The 19,474-nt window shown below is 30.2% G+C and overlaps 1 protein-coding gene and 1 pseudogene across 1 annotated transcript; both read right to left on the bottom strand.

Annotated features, from left to right (window-relative positions):
• Positions 1–224: 224 nt before the first annotated feature.
• Positions 225–1,879, bottom strand: LOC111240889 (annotated as a pseudogene).
• Positions 1,880–2,547: 668 nt separating this feature from the next.
• LOC106780094 (membrane-anchored ubiquitin-fold protein 3) lies at positions 2,548–6,383 on the bottom strand. Its single transcript, XM_014668338.2, has 3 exons — positions 6,034–6,383; positions 3,104–3,277; positions 2,548–2,931 (listed from the first exon to the last, which is right to left on the bottom strand). The coding sequence occupies exons 1-3, from the start codon at positions 6,161–6,163 to the stop codon at positions 2,876–2,878; spliced, it is 360 nt and encodes a 119-aa protein (XP_014523824.1). The 5' UTR covers positions 6,164–6,383; the 3' UTR covers positions 2,548–2,875.
• Positions 6,384–19,474: the final 13,091 nt, after the last annotated feature.

Genomic DNA, 19,474 nt, shown 5'->3' on the forward strand with positions numbered 1-19,474 from the left:
ATAATATATAATGATATTTTATTAAATTAGGTTTAAGTATTTCCAAATTAATTGTAAATTTGTCATTTAAATTTTTAGATTATTTTGGTGGAGTAACATTTCATTCTAACATCTCACATTTCATTCTAAAATTTTTTACATTGATTACATTTTATTTTAAACTACTTTTATAATAAAAGGTAATAATAATGTTTTATTTTTATCAATTTAAAACATTTTTTAATCTATTAAATTTATTCCATTATTCACTAACTTTCATAACTATTCATCTTAAATCCCTTCATTCTTTTATCATCTTTTCTCTAATTCAAATAATCTCACTTTCTTATCTTTTTTTTCTCTCAAATCCGGTCTTCCAAATCTATCTTCAAAAACAAGGGTTTGTTCCTTTACCACCATCCCATCTCCCTCTACCTCCCCAACTCTCTCAAAAAAAAAGTTAATTACAAAAGTAACCTTTTATATTTTTAATTTTATTTATTTACTTATTTTGAAACCCTAAATTCTTATCCATTTTTATCTAAACAGTCTCACCTCCAACTTTCCCATCTTTTTCAAAGTTTCACTAACTTTATCTCTTTCCAGATTTCCACCCCAACTCTCAATCCGTTTCTTCTTATCTCCTCTTTTTCATATCCGTTTGTTTCTTCACACTCCTACTCTCACCATATCCGTTTGTCTCCATATCCTTCAATCTAATGGTAAATTCGTCCCAGCATAGGGAGGAGAATTGACAGAGGACCCATCATATTTAGGAAAGCCCTGCTGTTTAAAACCTCGATAACCAGAAGACATTTGTTGAACTGCCTGCTGTTGAAGCCTCTGTGCATCATGCTGAAGGAAATCTTCCCACTGTTTTGCATGTGTAGCCCTTACCAAGCCAACTTTGCTCACGTACTGCTCCCTCAAATCTCTAATAGCCTCCAGATGCTTGAAATTTTTTCATCTTCTTCTCTGTCACAAATTTTCATTAGCTCTGTTGCCTCGTTCCTATACTCCAACTCTAATTCTTCCAAAGTCTGTGGGGAAGCATTGTAATCAAACTGATGACCAGGCTGGATACCAAATTCTCTTCTATGATCCCAGCCATCATTCCCAAACGCACCCATGTTTTTATTATGACCATCAAAAGAACTATATGAGTTTCCTGTAAAAAGGGGATGTCTTGGAGATCTTGACTGGCTTGATCAACCTCTGGCTCCACTATTTCCATAAGGTTCATGAAATGAAGAGTATGTTAAGCACTTGATTCAAGATGCCAACATCTTGAACATTAAAATTAAAAAACATGTACTGAAGAATAGACAGGAATAGAAAGATGGAGGAAGGGGCAAAACAGAAATGAAGAGGTGGTGGTAGAGGGAGCAACATTCCAAAAAGAAATACACCCATCTCCATACAACTTAAAATTATAAACCCAAAGGTGTTCAAAACAAAAAAACAAAAGCTATAAAACTCACGACTACCCCACCTTCTTCAAATTATAATAATCTTCGCTTAAGCTAAATAGCTTATAAAAATCCGTCTTAACACCTCCTTTGTAAATAGCAACAACCACAAACCACAATTTTCAAAGTAATTGTGCTACAACAGCCTTCGTCATCATTGTATAGAAGAGAAAAGTGGAAAATTTCACATTTATGGGAGTGTAGGAAAGAAATATAGGATGCAAAAAGCAACTACCTAACATAATTGGTAGGAGTATGGGCTACCATACAAAAGCCCGTGCAAGAGCCCTTTAGAATTGAATCACTATCACATATCCACCCATAGACCTTGTGCATAAATTCACTTTTATTTGGAATAATAAATCTTTTAAAGGATCAAACTTTTTCTGGGGAGCTTTTTAGATAAAGTATTTAAGTTTGAAATTTTATATTTTCAAAACAAATAAAATTATAAAATTTTTTTCGAAAATGTTATTTTGTAACGAAAACACTTATTTTAGATCTTTGAAATGAATAATTCATTTTTTTTTTAAATATTTTGCATCAAGTCCATTCCTATTATTACTGAATCAAAGTTTGCCCTCTTTTATTTCATTATTTAAACAAATATCACTCTTGGTTAACTAAATAACGTTGAGTAAGTACTCACATTAATCCAAAACAATTCTTGTCCTAACTAATATCTTCTTGTCTTGAAACTTTATGCAATTAAATTTTTGTTTGCTCATTTCATTTGTATTTGTATACCAGTCTTTCTCTAAATGGAAAGTTAATAACAATAAAATGATTATTGATATGGCCTTGCTTTTTCTTTTCATTTTTTGTACTATTAATTTGGTGAATCGCTTTGATGCCATGTAACTAAATGCAGGGATTATAGAATTTATATACTCTGAAGCAAGGTGTTTCTCACTATTTAGAGAATGAATATTTATTTTCATAATGATACTTCTTGATAACTCTCACATCATCCTCTAAAGTTCAAACATTTTTTAGTACTTTTAAGTATTCTCATATTAAAACCTCGTATCAACTTTTTATTTGTTATGGTCACTTATTAATTTATAAAAGGTATGTTTAAACAATAGAAGAACAAAAATAATGCAAAATATTTCTGGAGGATGTATTTAATAAATTTGAAATTTTACATACTCAAAATGTATTTAACTCATTTGATATTATGATATAGACTGCTCCTAGTTGATATACCAAACATCTATGTTATAGAACATGAGAAAATCATCACTCACAAGCATTGCTACACAGGAACGCCCTCCAACAACACTCAACTATGATGGGGTTGGGACTGTTATACATATTATTGACTTCCCAGCTATGCATATCCATGTCCTTTGGATATCCCACCAAGCAACTAATGCAATATCAGAAGCTTAACTCTTCACTGTTATGATGATGATGATGGCTTCTCACAAAATCGAACATGCACATATATGTTTTCTGGGCAGCTCATCAACTTTTTTCTCTGTTTGTGCCATCAAAAAGAAAATTTTCAAAATTTTTGGGTCATAATATTTGGTCCTAGTTAACTTTAGAACATTGCCTAAGTACCTTGTACCTATATGAAACTGCTCTTTGAGGTATATATGTATGATTGTAGAAAACAGTAACACAATATATTCCAGAATGAAATATACCTGTTTTTGCTTTAAGCAAAGGTGGCTGCACCACAACATGCATGGTTATAATAACCCCTTTGGGAAGCTCGCCTAAAGGTACTCTACACTGGCCAACCGTTCTGTTGTTCTCCAGAATTCTGCCAGCACTTATCAGTTTTATATCATTTGCTGACTTTGGTATAATTTTCTTGTCTAAGGACAACCAATACAAATTTTAATAACTGGTTAGAAACAAAACAACTAAATAAGGTAGAAAAGTATAACACCAAAACAATAGGAACTCAGGGAAAAATGAAATATAAGAGACTAAATGAGAGCCTAACTGAAATTGCTGTCCAATTGATAGTTAATAGCAGAACCAGAAAATCACAATCAATGTCCTGATTATATAGCCAAACCAAACTACCCATCTTAATTCTAGCGAGATCAAACAATATTTTCACAACGATCTGATATTTTTTTCCTACTTTTTACCCTTTTTCTCCCCTTCCTCCTCCCCTAACACTTAACTGTTCTCTCTCTACCTTATATACAACATAATAAATCTGTCCAGATTTGGATACAGACACCTAATTAAGTAATTTTTTCAAGCCATTCATTGTTTTCCTTTTCTTTTTTTCATTTTTTACCCCCTCCAAATTATAAAAGCATTACTAAACTTAATTTAATTTATGTAAAGTTTGTTAATGAAAATATAAATAAATAAAAATATTAAATTTACACTTTAAAAAGTTTTAATTATTAAAAGGTAAAAAAATATCTCAGATGATTCGCAAATTATACATAATATTAATAAAAAAATTAAATATTAATTACAAAATTTTTAACTTATAAATACTTTTGTTTAATTTTAGATTAAAAAAGTAAGTATTCATTACAATCAATTATTTAAAAACAAGTAAAATAATAAATTAAGCGATTTAGACCATGTTCAAGAAGATATAGAGAACTATGTAATAAAAATAGAATCTCAAAAAAGTACAAACAAAAAAATATACTATAGATAAACATCAAAACATAAGAATGCAATAAAGTAATAAAAATATCATAAAACGTGTCAAAAAGATTCGAGGACAGGTTCAATTCAAAAGAGCTCCGCATAAGCTTTTCAAAAGCTCTTCCTACTAGCTTTTCTAAAAGCACTTTAATAGTGTTCTAAAACAAAGCAACTTACTTTTTTAAGAGCTTTTACCCAAAGAGTTAAATTCTAGCCTTTTAAGGTGAAAAAAATAAAAAATAAATCGGGTCAAAGTTACCTAAGACTAATTGTGTAAGAAGGATAACGGGGAATGCAGCAAGTTTAATAAGATGTGAACTGGCAAATGTCTTGGAGGTAATTTGAGGATCATGTTATGCCACAAATCAGCCTTTTTAAGTATCCAGGATCAATCAAACAAACTGACGGAGAGATTGATTGCGATGCCACATATAGGATTCAAGCTAAACAGATGAAATGGAAAAACTCCAAGTACAATATATAATTGCAAATGGCATATCAAACTCAGGAAACTTTTTGCAAACAGTCATCATGCTCTATGGGAGTGGATCTTGGTTTAGGAAGGACCGCCAGCCACAAACAAGAAAACAATTGTAGCAGAGATTAAAATGTAGAGGTGTACAGTGGACATACAAGAAATGATAAGATTAGGAACATAGATCTAAGAGAAATTTAGAGTAGATTCTACTGAGAATATGTGAAGTGAATGAACATAAATGTAATTGCATTCAAATTCAAAGTAGATAGTACATAAATGCATTGAGAATGCGGGATGGCTGGCAAATGCATGTGCGGCCAAGATTTTGTGGGAAAAAACTGGTAAGAAAGAGATATTTGCCAACCGTGAATAGAGGCCAGAGTCCTCCCCCTATTAGGCAGCTACTTCATGGATTTGGCAGCTGCTATTGACAACTCTGGTTTTGATACAAGATTGTAATTAATGTTAAGATAAAAAAATAAAATAAAAAATCACATGCACTCGTATATATAATAAACTACAAAAGTCATGATGAAGAGAAAACAAGGAGGAAAAAGACGGTCTCAGTGGCCAGTGATCACTATACCCATTAACAAACCTTAACTCAATCACTTGATCACAATCAAAAATAGTCAAGACACACTTTCTCCCTGATTTACAAACTAACAGTTCCAGACAACATTCTAGCATCTCTCCAGGTGTGGAAGAGGTTTATGATAATAAGTGTAAACAAACATGTGACCATTTCTTTAGTTCACTGTTTGCAAATCCAACCCCACAATTCAAATGTACATGCCTACACATGAGGATTGCAAAAACTCAACACGTGAGGCATTTAAAAAAATCATATCAAGTTGTTTCCAGCCTAATAATTATTTATGGTACCAAGGTTTAAAAAAGAAAAATTCTACAACATTTCAGTCAGAGTGAAGGTTTTGAGGCTCTCCATCCACAACCGCAATTGCAGCTGCACAAGGATTGCAAGAAAACCACAACCGCAATTTAAAAAACCTTGACCAGTCCTTCCCATAACCCGAAATTCAAAAACCAAAATGAAAGAGCTTTCTACCTCTTCCATCACAGCATCACATTCCTCAATTTTTAAAACCAGCATGAAACAAAGAATTCACTTCCCCAAAATCTTTTCCCATTCAAAGTAAAAAACATTTTTTTTTCAAAGCAAGTCCTTCCACACACAGAGAACTCCAAAACTACCAACACAACACTTCCAACAACTCCAACACGGCTTTTTTAAAAGAAAAACAAAAAAATAACATAACAACAGTCCTTAATGCACAACAAAAGAAAAACGCACGGAAAGCTCGCAGCAAACGCGCAGAGCCACTGACTTCACGAAAGTTCAATAACTCGTAAGCAAAGTCTTAGTAGTAGGTTAATTGAAGGCAACACCATCATCGGAATTAAACTAAACAACAAAGTAAAATTGACGATGAAAAACGAAGAGAAGTTAACCTTTGGGCCACTCTGCAAAAATCCGGTCCTTGAGCATGGATACGGTGGAAGAAGGGGAGTAGCGGAAGGGTCCCATATCGGATCCATCGTAGAGACGGAACTTGAGCTCAACTACTTCTTCCTCCGGCATCTCTCACTCCCAATTCCAATCGCTGATAATAATTTCAATAATATGCTTCTTTGGAAACAGAATAAGAATAAGCTTCAAATAGATTCAGGAAATTCATACAAGTTAGAAGCAAAAGAAAAATTGCCAACGTCACACCAAACCCTATCCCCCGATCTTCACGCGCTCTCTCTCTCTCTCTCTCTTTCTCACCCTTTTTCTTTCTTTTGCCATGTGTATTCATACCAATATTCTTACATATTTTCTCATCCTCTCTTTGTGGAATGGAGTAATCACACCAACTTTCTTCCATTATTTTATAAGATAGAAATTAAAAATGGTGTTATATACTTTTATAATATATATATATATATATATATTGTTCATAAATATATAAAATATTATTTTAATAAAAATGCAAAAATATAATTTATTTTTAAATTCAACAATATTTATGTGATTAAAAGACATAAAAAAAATTATGCTGTGAGTTACCTAAAATTAATTCTAATTCTATAAATTATTATTTAATATATAAATTATAGAATGGTTTCTAAAAATAACTTAATTTTCATATATATATATATATATATATATATATATATATGGGTTTGCTAACTTGCGTATGTTTGTTTTTCAGTTGGTACATTTTAGCAATGTGTACCGGGTTTCAGTAGACAAAAATACCCTTGTATATCATGAATTCTATGTTTTAAGGTTAAGGGTATTTTAATAATTTTTATTCTCAAAATTAAAAAAATAAAAAAGAAACCCCTAAACCCTTACCCACATCTCTCATCCCTCTCAACTCTTTCTCTCTCATCTCTTTCACTCCAACCAACCTTTTCTCTGTTATCCCTACTATATCTCCAATTGAAAAAAAAAATCAGAAACACTTGTCTTATTTTAATAATTTTTATTCTCAAAACTAACAAAAAAAACTCAAACCCTTACTCACCTCCTTCATTCCTCTCAACCATTTCTCTTTCATCTCTCTTACTCAAACATTTTTCCTGTCGTCTCTACACTAGCCCCAACTAAAAAAACACTCATTATTAAACGATTTACTTTTGTAAAGAGTTGAGTCATTGACATATTCATCTTCCGAAAAAAGTTCATTCAAAATCTCTTTAATTTCATTATCTTGACTATATATATATTACAGCCGACGGGCTCAACTTGCACCAAGACTTATGAGCATCCTTCCTTTACATTCTGAGACTACTACGTAACATTTGCTCAGTGGCCATTTAATTTTTTTTGGTAGAAATTCATTAACTTGTTTTCCTTTAATAAAGAAAAAACAAATCAAAATACAATAAAATTCTCAACGATAAAATCAAACAATAAAAATTGTAAATCTTGAAATTTTATTTAAAATTATATAAAGAAAAAAATTAGGTGCTTTAATTTTTTATTTGTGAGTATTTTTTTCCTCTAACCATTTTATTTAATAATGAGTGTTATTTTAGTTGGGGCTAGTGGAGAGACGACAGAAAAAATGTATATTTGAGTGAGAGAGATGAAGGAGAAAGGGTTAAGAGGAATGAAGGAGGTGAGTAAGAGTTTGGGGTTTCTTTTTTTAATCTTGAGAATGAAAATTATTAAAATAAAGCAAGTGTTTCTGATTTTTTTCAATTTGGGCTAGAGTATGGATGACAGAGAGAAAATGTTGGAGTGAAAGAGATGAAAGAGGAAGGGTTGAGAGGAATGAGAGAGGTGGGTAAGGGTTTGGGGGTTTCTTTTTTTATTTTTTTAATTTTGAGAATGAAAATTTTTAAAATACCCTTAACCTTAAAACTTAGAATTCATGATATATAAGGGTATTTTTGTCTACTGAAACCCGGTACACATTGCTAAAATGTACCAACTGAAAAACAGGCGTACGCAAGTTAGCAAACCCCATATATATATATATATATATATATATATATATATATATATATTTATGTCCATATAAAATATATGGATTTGTTCTTCACTATTGAATCATATTATAGATTTTTATGACATGGCATGTAACAAGTCAATCATTCATTTTTTTAATATGTATATTTTTTAAATTATAGGAATGAGTTTATTTCTTTTATCATCTATTTTTTTTATTTGGATAATGATATTTTAATAACTTATAACATTTTAATCATTATATGATTAGTATAAAATTATTCCACAATTATTAATAATAATAATAATAATAAACATCAACATAAATCAAATGTTAAAATATTGTTAAAAAATATTCTCAAAATATCATTATTATTATTATTCTTTTCCCTTTTCTCTTGATATCTTCTTTTGCTTTCTCACCCCATTTTTATCTTCTTTTCTCTTTTCCATGAAAATCTCAAGCCATCATCTTCTTCCTTTCTTTATTTTTCATCAATAAAGGCAATCCATGATTATTATTTTCAATTTTTATCATCTCCGTCAATTTTTCTTTCTTTTCCTTCTTTGATCAATTTTAGCCACAGAGGCATGTGCAAAAATTTTCTCTTTTTCTCTTGTAAAAGATTCAATTTTAGATCAATTTGTTGTTTCACCTCCTTCAATTGCTCCACCTCATCCTATCCAAACTCATCTAACTCTCTATAATGCATCTCCTTCAAGATAAATAATAAAATATTGAAGCTTACATATTTATTATTTTGAAAGGATGATGATGTTTCTATTGTATACATAGTATATAATATGTAGGAATATAAAATAGATAAATAGTCAATGTAGTATAAATATTAATTATATTTTATTTTTAATTCAATAAAAGAATTTAATATATGTGTGTTTAATAAAAAAATAATATTAATATATAATTTTAAAGAGTTGTAGAGAATTTAAATTTGTAAATAAGAGGTAAAAGGTATTTTATTTTTCTAAATTAATTATATATCAACATTAGTTTTTAATAAATAAATATGACATATCAATTATTAAATATCAAAAACATATTCAATTCTTCAAAATTAATGAAACCAAAATTCTGTACTAAAATTATATATTTTTAAATATACCAAAAATGAAATATATAAATAATGAAACTACTATTTGTCCAAAAAAAATTATTCTAACACGCTTTATAAAAAACCAATGAAAAAGAGAACAGAAGAGATTTAAAAAGGTTAAAAGACAAGTATCCATTTTTAATTTTAATAGTTACGGACATGACCATTTTATAGTTTAAGAATTCCAAAACAACGTATTGAATAATTTAAAATTTTCAAAACTGTTAGTTTTATTTTTTATTTAATAAAAGAAGAAGCAAATGAAAGGGTAAATTTAAACTAACCGTATAACACATTATAATGATCATTGTCAATAATTTCATTCACAAACACACAAGCACAAATATGTATGGGATAAACTACCGATAAAAAAATCATAACAACAAGACACATACATACTGATTATACCAACCATAATCAAACACACAACAAGATACATACCTTATGATTATATTAACCATAATCAAACACCCCATACATAATGGTAATAACAATAAGATTCTTAATCCTCTAATGAAAGACTCTAGGAAGTTGTGGTAATTAGGAGATAATGTGGTTATGAGACTTAGACATTATTGTTTGATAATTGGTGTTTGATGATTAACTGTTTTTTAAAATTATAATTATTATGTTTATTATTTAATGTTATTATTGATTAGGTGGAACATAAGATTGGTATATTGTTATTTGAATGATTTATGTGGTGAGCCGTTACCAATATGATGTGTTGGATTGATAATACGAGAATCATTTAGGATTGAATAGGTGTGAGCCAAAATCTAGAAAGAAATAGAGTTAAGGAAAACTTTTGGTTTTAATTGTATTTTGGGCCCAAAGGCAAAAAAGTCATTTTACCCTCATTAAATGGTACAAAAATTAAATTATAGGGGTGTACCCTTTCTTCAGCAATATACATTTCAATCATTAAACCTTCGGGACTATATGGATTTTTAACTTACCCTTTCAAAATCTTCATATAACGCTCAATAGGATACATCCATCTTAAGTATACCAGTCTGCACAACTTGATTTCTCTAACCAAATAAACAAGTAAACATATCATGTTGTCAAAAAAAGATGGAGGGAAAAACATCTCTAGTTGACACAAAATGATAACAATCTTGCCTTGAAGTTCATCTAACTTTGTAGGATCGGTGGCTTTATTACAAATTGACAAGAAAAATGAACACAGCCTATTTATGGTCTGCCTAACATTTTTGGGCAAAATTCCATAAATAGCCACCAATAACAATTGTTGCATTAAGACGTGACAATCATGAGACTTCATGCCAACAAGCTTTAAGTCTTGCATCAACACTAAACTCTTCATATTTGAAAAGTATCCTTGTGGTACCTAGATATTATTTAAACAAAGGCAAAAACTTATCTTCTCTTGTCTGGATCGTGTAACATTCAAGGGGCAAATAAGTATGTTTACCAATCTCCTTGGGTGTCAACTCTTCTCGGATATTCATGTCAACCAAATACAAATGAGCATTCACTCCATCTTTTGTCTTTCCCTGAATGTTGAGTAGTGTATCAATCAAGTTATCACACACATTCTTCTCTACATGCATCACATTTATGCAATGTCTAACATCTAACTTTGACCAGTATGGAAGATCCAAAAATATTGATTTCTTCTTCCAAGGGGTTGTTACAAATGACTTCTTGGATGTTTTCCCAAATACATGATGTATTTTATTAACTTTTTCAAGAATTTGAAGGCCAATAAGTGGATTTAATGTTTCGTCCTCTCTTGATATCCATTGAATGTTTTTTTTAACCTTCGATATGGATGATTACATTTTAGAAATCTTCGATGACACAAATACACCATTTTTCTTCTTTGTTTCAATTGATGAGCTAAAGTGTTTTCTTCACATATAGGACACGCTTTATGACCCTTGACACTGTATCCTGACAAATTACCATAAGTTGGAAAGTCATTAATGGTGCAAAATAACATTGCACACATCACAAAAGTTTCATAAGCAAATGCATCAAATATTTCAACCCCATCAACCCACAACAACTTCAAGTCTTCAACTAGTGGGCTTAGATAAACATTTATGTCATTTCCAAGCTGCTTTGGACCAGATATCATCATAGACAACATCATGTACTTCCTTTTCATGCACAATGCAACAGATAAGTTGTAAATTATCAATATAACTGGCCAACAATTGTGATTGGGACTTAAATTACCAAATGGGTTCATTCCATCAGTGGCAAAACCAAGCCTAAGATTTCTACATTCTTGACCAAATTGGGGGAATTATTGATCAATATTTTTTCCATTGCTTTGAACCAGTTGGATGACGAAGCAACCCGTTAATTTTTCTCTCATATGCATGCCATCTATGGATTTTAGCATCTTTTGGATTCGCAAACAAACGCTTAAATCTGGGCACAATTGGTAGGTACTAAACTACTTTTAAAGCAGATATATTTTTTTCTATCTGATCATTATCTTCACTATTGTTTTTTGACTTGTATCGTGATAACCCACATTTTGGAAACTTTTTCAAAAATTCAAACTCTTTCTTATATAAAATACAGTCACTGGGACAAGCATGTATCCTTTTATACTTCATACCCATCAGACAAATAATTTTCTTCGTATCATAATTACAAGTAGGTAGTGTATTTCCATCTGGCAGCATTTCATTCAACAACGTCAACAATTCTGTGAAACTCTAATCAGTTCATCCATTGGTCGCCTTCAAATTCATGAGCCTTAACATTGTTGACAACCGTGTGAACTTAGTTGAACCGACATACAAAGGTGTTTCCACATCATTCGACATTGTTTAATACACATGAGCTTTGACAAAATTTTCTGCACCAACATCGCGGATCATGTCCTCTAATTTGTCTTCATTTGGTTGATCTTCTTCCATGGTGGAATCAATAACATTTTCAGTTTGGGAGACAGTCAAAAAGTGTATTTCTTCGCCTTGCCATATCCATGTTGTATAACATCGTAAGAAACCATCACAGATAAGTTGTTCCCTAATTTGGGTTGCGTTCAACTTTCTCCTATTCAAACAGTTCACACAAGGACATCTAAACTTCACTTCATCATCACTTATACCCTCATTACGTTGCGCAAATTGTATAAATTTCTCTATCCCTCTCCCGTACCCAGCACTAATGCATGGTAAATTAATCCAATTTTGATCCATACGTAAATTCTCTGAAATATTCTACAAAATTACAATACAAAAAATAATTTTGTATTGATCATTTAACGACAAATTAAAGTTAATTCAATTCAATCATACAATTAATAAGCATTGAAATAATCACATTTTCAACATAACAAAATTTAAAAATAACATTGCAAAATTAAAAAGTTAAACTTTAAAATCATACCATCATACAAAATTATACAATCATACAATAATTTTCAATCCTACAAAATTATACACATATTATATGATCATCCAATCACATATTCAATCATACAATCATACAAAATTATATGATCCTATTAAAAATTTAACTTTAAACATGAATATAAGAACCTGATAATGTCAAAGCCAATAACAACGGACAACCCACGACCAAAACGGTAGAAATTTCAACTATGCAAAATTCAAACCTTCACAAACATACAAAAAATATTAGTTTTAGAAAGAAAAACAAACATCAAAACACAAAAAAAAAAATTACCTCTAAGGAAGAGAATCAAAAAATTCAAATCAAAAAGACGTTTGAAACGATTTTGATCGGTTAAAAAGCTTCCTAAATGTTGACGATGACCACGACAACAAGTAAAATAAAGATTAAACAATGAAAAATGCAAGAAAAAGGCAAAGAAGGAGCACCGTATGGTGTTCTCTCGAGAAGGAATGCAGAAATTGTGAAATCGGAAGGAAGACGACATTATTCCTCTTCTTTTTTCTTTCTATAACCTACTAAATGTTATTACCACGGTTCAACAGAAAATTGAGGCAATAAGGGAGATATGGCCTCGGTTTCCCATACAAATGAGGTCTATTCTCTTAAAAAAAAATTCAAAATTAATCTGAAATGGTGATTTTGAAAATTTTTTTCAACCTTTTTGCCTCGGTTCACCGCCAAATCGAGGACAAATCCTCTATAAAATATTACATTTTTCTTAAATATTTAAATTTTGTTCAGATTAGGGCATATGGCCTCAGTTCCCTTTGGAACCGAGGCCAAAACACTGACAGTCTAACTTCCACATTAAATGCAAGATTGCCAACGTGGGAATGTCAGAATTTACAAGGACCTATGGCATCAGTTCTAAGGGGAACCACAACCTATTCCCTGGCCTTTACGATGATCAGATTGCACATTTGGGGAATGCCAAAATTAGCAGGGACCTATGGCATCGGTTCTTATGGGAACCGAGGCCAAATCCCATTTCAGCAAAATATCTGACCATTTCAACTTCCAACTTTCTGTCAGGGGTTATGGCCTCGGTTCTTCAGGGAACCGCGACCAAAAGGGTTATACTACTTAGGTTCTTAAACAACCAAGGCTTATACTTTCGTGAAAAATTAAAAAATGCCACCACGCCATGTTATGCTTCAGTTTCTAGTGAACTAAAGCATAATAAGAGCGGTGATAGGTCCTTTTTTTACTAGAGTCTCTTCCTTTCTCTCTCACTTTGTTTCTCCCTCTTTTCAAATGACTCTAATATGTCCTATTAATTTGATTCATCTCCACTAAGAAAAAGTGAGACATAATGGTCCACATTATTTGGCCTATTCTTCACATAGGAAAATTGTCCAATAACCCAACACTTGTAACATATATTTGCATGGAAACCCCCAAACATAATAACTTTGTGCTCCCTTAGCATCAAACCCTTTGTTAAGATAACCCAACAAAACATACATAATACATTCATAGGGAAAACTCATCACAAATATTACATAAACCCTATGTCTATTCATATACAAACTTTTACCCAACAATAACCACAGATAATCATAATCATATATACATGTATTAAAATAAGGATTACCAATCAAGATAATCAAGAACTCATAACATACAACCATAAACAAAGGTAAACTTCCCCATGTCTTGGCCAATCATAAGGCTTTATCCATAACCCTAAAACACCAATCATCTTCCTTTACACTAAGAGTTTCCCGTCCCTCTCTCTCTATCTTCTTCTCTCGAAACACTAATCTCTTCTCTTCCTCTGTTTTCTATCTTTGATTTAGAGTTTCTACAGTTTCTAAACACTAAATCACCCCTTAATTAATTTCTATACCAATTAAATAAAGGTAAAAGAACATTTTACCCTAGGTAAAAAGATCATTTTTTCCTAGGTAAAAAGATCCTTTTTTTCCTAGGCCAAAAAAAAAATAACATAACAATTATGTTCTAACAAAAGTATACACTCAAGAATACTAATTTTCAAATAAAAACCCAAAGTCTCAAAACTACTTTATTTTTAAAATCCTTGTTTTCTCGGATCTTATACAATGTAGCAATGGTAGTGTGATATGGAAGTGTCAATATCATATGTCACTATCACGCTAAATGTCATTATCTAATTCTCAATTTAGTCCATATATTTTTATGTTGTCCTAGTTTCGATTTTTTTAAAAAATAAACCAATTTCTCTCATCTCTAAATTGAAACCAAATATAAATTTTGTACTAAACATATATTTTTATTAAAATTGATATTTTTATTAAATATTTTTAACAAAATTAAATTTATTTATATTTATATTTTATATTAAATTTTATTTAAAATTGTTTTTAAATTATTATAAAATTATTTTAGAATTTTAAATTTATAATATTATTAATTTTATTCCAACTCAAATATTTATATAAAAGTTATGAATTTTACTTTGAAAATATATAAATATTTAAAAGAATTGAAAGAGTTGATAAATTCATATTATTTTATGAAATGCAGTTGGTAAAAGAATTTACAATATTTTTTATTTCAAATTAATTTTGAATCTTTTTCTATCAACATTAGTTTATATTAATAACTTTAAAATAATTTTAAATACAATTTAATATAAAATACAAATTTAAATAAACTTAATCTTATTAGAAATATTTCATAAAAGTATTAATTTTAATAAAAGAATTTATAAGACATTTATATAAAAATTAAATTTGATTTTGATTTAAAAATAATTATTTAATTTTGGTTAAAAGCTCTTTTTGGTCCCAATTTTGGTTCGGAAAATTCGTTTTGGTCCCTAAGTTGAATTTGTGTTCAATTTCGTCTCAAAGAACGAATTTAATGTTCAATTTGGTCCTTTTCAGTAACTCCGTTAAAATTGTTAACGGCAACGTGTCCAGCTCTGCAACTGCTGAGTGAGGTGTCAGTTTTTTGCTGACTGGGAAACCTTTTAAGTTGGAATTAGGATTTTTTTAAAAATTTAGAAGGGCAAAGTGGGAAAAAAGAAAGACTTTCTTCTTCCTCTGAAACCCTAATTCCTCTAAATTGAATCGCCAAACTGCATTCAAGATAGCAGTCTCCGTTAAACCATTCTGTGTATAACCTGAAATCATAACATTCCAAGCAGCCACGGTTTTCTCCGATGATTCGTCAAACAATCGTCGTGCCAAATCTATTTCATTGAGCCTGCTGTATATAGTCGTGAGTGCAGTTGAAACCAAAGGATGCAAAATAAAACCGGACTTCACACAAAACCCCTTAATACAGCAAGCCAAATGCAAATGCCCAAAGGGAGAAGACACAAGAATCAACCCAACCATTGTGCTAGAACTCACTCTCTCCCCAGAAACAAGCAATTCTCTAAAAAAGCTTCACCCCACACTCAGTCTCACCATTACAACTAAACCTAGAAATCATGGCATTGTAAGAAACCAAATCCGGCTTCTTAATCATCCCAAACAATAACTTGGCCATGTCAACATCCCCACATTTTGAAAAAACCGAAATCAAACCCGTTAACACGTAGTCATCAAAATGAAATCCAAGTTTCAAAGCCAAACACTGAATCCCCATCCCAACTTTCCCCTCTTGCATCTCTGCAACAGCCGGAAGCACAGTAGCCACCGTGGTGGAATCCAACTGCACCTTTTGCGCCACCATGTCCCGAAACACTTGAACAGAATCATCATAACAACACTTCAACATATCTTGAATGCAGTTTGGCGATTCAATTTAGAGGAATTAGGGTTTCAGAGGAAGAAGAAAGTCTTTCTTTTTTCCCACTTTGCCCTTCTAATTTTTTTAAAAAATCCTAATTCCAACTTAAAAGGTTTCTCAGTCAGCAAAAAAACTGACACCTCACTCAGCAGTTGCAGAGCTAGACACGTTGCCGTTAACAATTTTAACGGAGTTACTGAAAAGGACCAAATTGAACATTAAATTCGTTCTTTGGGACGAAATTGAACACAAATTCAACTCAGGGACCAAAACGAATTTTCCGAACCAAAATTGGGACGAAAAAGAGTTTTTAACCTTTAATTTTAAATTAAGTTAGGACTAAATTAAGTTAAAATAATAGTTACTTAGTCTAAAAGAAATACACTTGATATTATATAAACACGTGACATTACACATGGTATTGACACATTACACTTTCCTAAATTTCTTATTTTTCTGGATCTTACACAACAAAGACAATGCCAACATCATGTGTTACTACCGTGCTAAATATCATTATCATTATCTTATTCTCAGTTTAGTCTATATATTTTTATGTTGTCCCAGTTTAATTTTTTTTAAAAATAAACCAATTTCGCTTCTCTCTAAATTGAAACTAAATATAAGTTTTTTACTATACAAATATTTTTATTAAAATTGATATTTTTGTTAACAACATTAAATTTACTTCTTTTATATTAAAAATTGTTTTTAAATTTATTGCTTTAAATTATTATAAAATTATTTTAAAATTTTAAATTTAAATTTATAATATTATTAATTTTATACCAACTCAAATATTTGTATAAAAATTATGAATTTTACTTTAAAAATATATAAATATTTAAAAGAATTGAAAGGGTTGATAACTTCATTTTATTTTATGAAATGTAGTTGGTAAACAAATTTAACATATATTTTATTTGAAAATAATTTTTAATCCTTTTTAGTTTCTATTAATAACTTAAAAATAATATTAAAAAAAATTAATATAAAATATAAATTTAAATAAACTTAATTTTATTAAAAATATTTAATAAAAATATTAATTTTAATAAAAGAATTTGTAAATATTTATATAAAAATTAAATTTGGTTTCGATCTAAAAAAGTTATTTAATTTTAAATTAAATTAGAACTAAATTAAGATAAAATAAAAATATAGATACTAAATTTAAACTAAAAAATACACTTGATGTTATATAAACACGTGACATGTATTAACATATCGCACTTTTCTAAGATTATTAATACACTACTAATTATATGGTATATAGTATAGATCGAACGGTTAATACTCAGGACCGGTCCATCTGCTACATCATTAATGATTCACTAGGTTAAATGATTTTGTTGATGTTGGGCCATAATTGACCAGCGTTTAAGTCATTATTGGGTCAATAGTTCAGCAGATGATAAAATAATAAAAAATGTCTAATTAAAGATATTGATAAGCTATTTATGAGTAACTAACTGAATCTAAAGGTAAGTTTATTTTCATTTTGTTGGATCTGTGCTAGTTTAGGATCCATGAGATTTAAGGTCAGAGCCAAAAGCCAGGTACGTTCAACTAGATAAAAAATACTCAATGTGATAAATAATTCACTGAATATTCAATTTTGAGCAGAAGCTCTTTAAACACACGCCTAACTTAAGCGTCAGAGTCTTGGAAGTCCCACATCGACTAGAGATAAGACCAAATTATAATATATAAGTGAGGTTCAAACCTCACCTTACAAGCCGATTTTGTGAGGTTGAGTTAGGCTTACAAACTCACTTTCTAATATGGTATCAGAGTCATGATTAAAGTCTATCCTAGCGAGTTCTAAGTGGGCATTTCTCTTTCTATTCCACCCGTTGTCGGGCTAGTATTGGACCACCCAATTTCTACTATCACGCACAAGATGTCTATACCTCAGTGTGAAGAGGGTGTGTTGGAAGTCTCATATCGACAATATATAAGTGAGGTGCAAACCTCATCTTACAAGCCAGTTTTGTGAGGTTGAGTTAGGCTTACGAACCCACTTTCTAATATAGAGTGTCTTTTACATGTACTCACCCCTTTCCTCCTCCCGATCTAAAAGTGAAGGAAGCGAAACAAGAGACTCAAACATTGGAAAGCAAAAAAATCACAGCAAAAAGATTAATTTTTCAACCCTACACAAATCCATACAGAAACACTAATAAAAAATGTGATTACATAAATTTTCTAAGATAAGAATTAGATTAAGAAAAAAAAAATATTTGAGATTTTTCACTAAAAATAAAAAGGAATAACATGATTTAACCTTATTTTAAAAAATATATATAACATTCATTTAGATTCTTCTAATTTAATATATTTTATTTTATTTAGCTTTTACGAAACTCATATAAACCTTAAATAAAATAACAAACGAAAAAAAATGTAAAACAAAAGTCCTCTTTTTAGTTATAGATACATTTCTCCAACCGGTTGTGGTCAAATTCAACTATGTAGTTTTTATGATTCAGCGAATTGGGACGGCAACCTCCTTGGTCTTCGATTTTTGTCCGCTGAGTTTATTTTCTTCTTTTTATTAAGGGAAGAAAAAGTGAGATTTGGCTTTCGAATCTAGTCCTTGTCCTTAACGGAATTAATGAATGAATGAGAGCAACTTGCATTCGGCAATTACTACCAACCAAAGGATCTTTCGTTTTTTTTTCTCTGTCTAAACATCACAAACTCAAACAGCTAAAACAATCAAAGCCAGATTTTAGGCTACGTTTCAAGTTCTCAATTCTCTTATAATGATTGGATGAGTAAAAAGAGATGGAGGGTTCGATGTGAAAAAAAAATTAAAAAATCTGTACGAACAAAGAAATCCAGCAAAAGAAATATTTAAATAAGTATATTTCGTTTGATTGATTTTTGTTAATTCCAGAAGGGTGAACAAATAAAGAATGACTTTATGCAACTAAGAGAACTCCTTCGTTATTTAAGTGGGTGTCTTTAGGGCTGGACAAAAATAACTGATCTGTACTTTTTAAAAACTGAACTGATAACAGTTATCTACTCTTACATCTTCTCTAATTTCAGTTCAATTTTCATCTTGTCAAAAAAACTTTATTTAATAATAAAATATTAATAAAAATAACTGTTCACATAAAAAAATAATAATTAATTTTTTAAAACAACCTTTTTTATCACAAAATTTATATTTTTATTAATAAAAATAAAAAAT

The sequence above is a fragment of the Vigna radiata genome, unplaced genomic scaffold, assembly GCF_000741045.1.
Source record: "Vigna radiata var. radiata cultivar VC1973A unplaced genomic scaffold, Vradiata_ver6 scaffold_146, whole genome shotgun sequence".
Lineage (NCBI taxonomy): Eukaryota > Viridiplantae > Streptophyta > Magnoliopsida > Fabales > Fabaceae > Vigna > Vigna radiata.

Coding starts and splice junctions, on each gene's coding strand:
- LOC106780094 (XM_014668338.2), bottom strand. CDS start 6,163: ATGCCGGAGGAAGAAGTAGTTGAGCTCAAGTTCCGTCTCTACGATGGA. Junction 3,278..6,033: donor TTTTGCAGAGTGGCCCAAAG/GTTAACTTCTCT, acceptor GGTTGTCCTTAG/ACAAGAAAATTATACCAAAG. Junction 2,932..3,103: donor TTTGCTTAAAGCAAAAACAG/GTATATTTCATT, acceptor TGGCACAAACAG/AGAAAAAAGTTGATGAGCTG.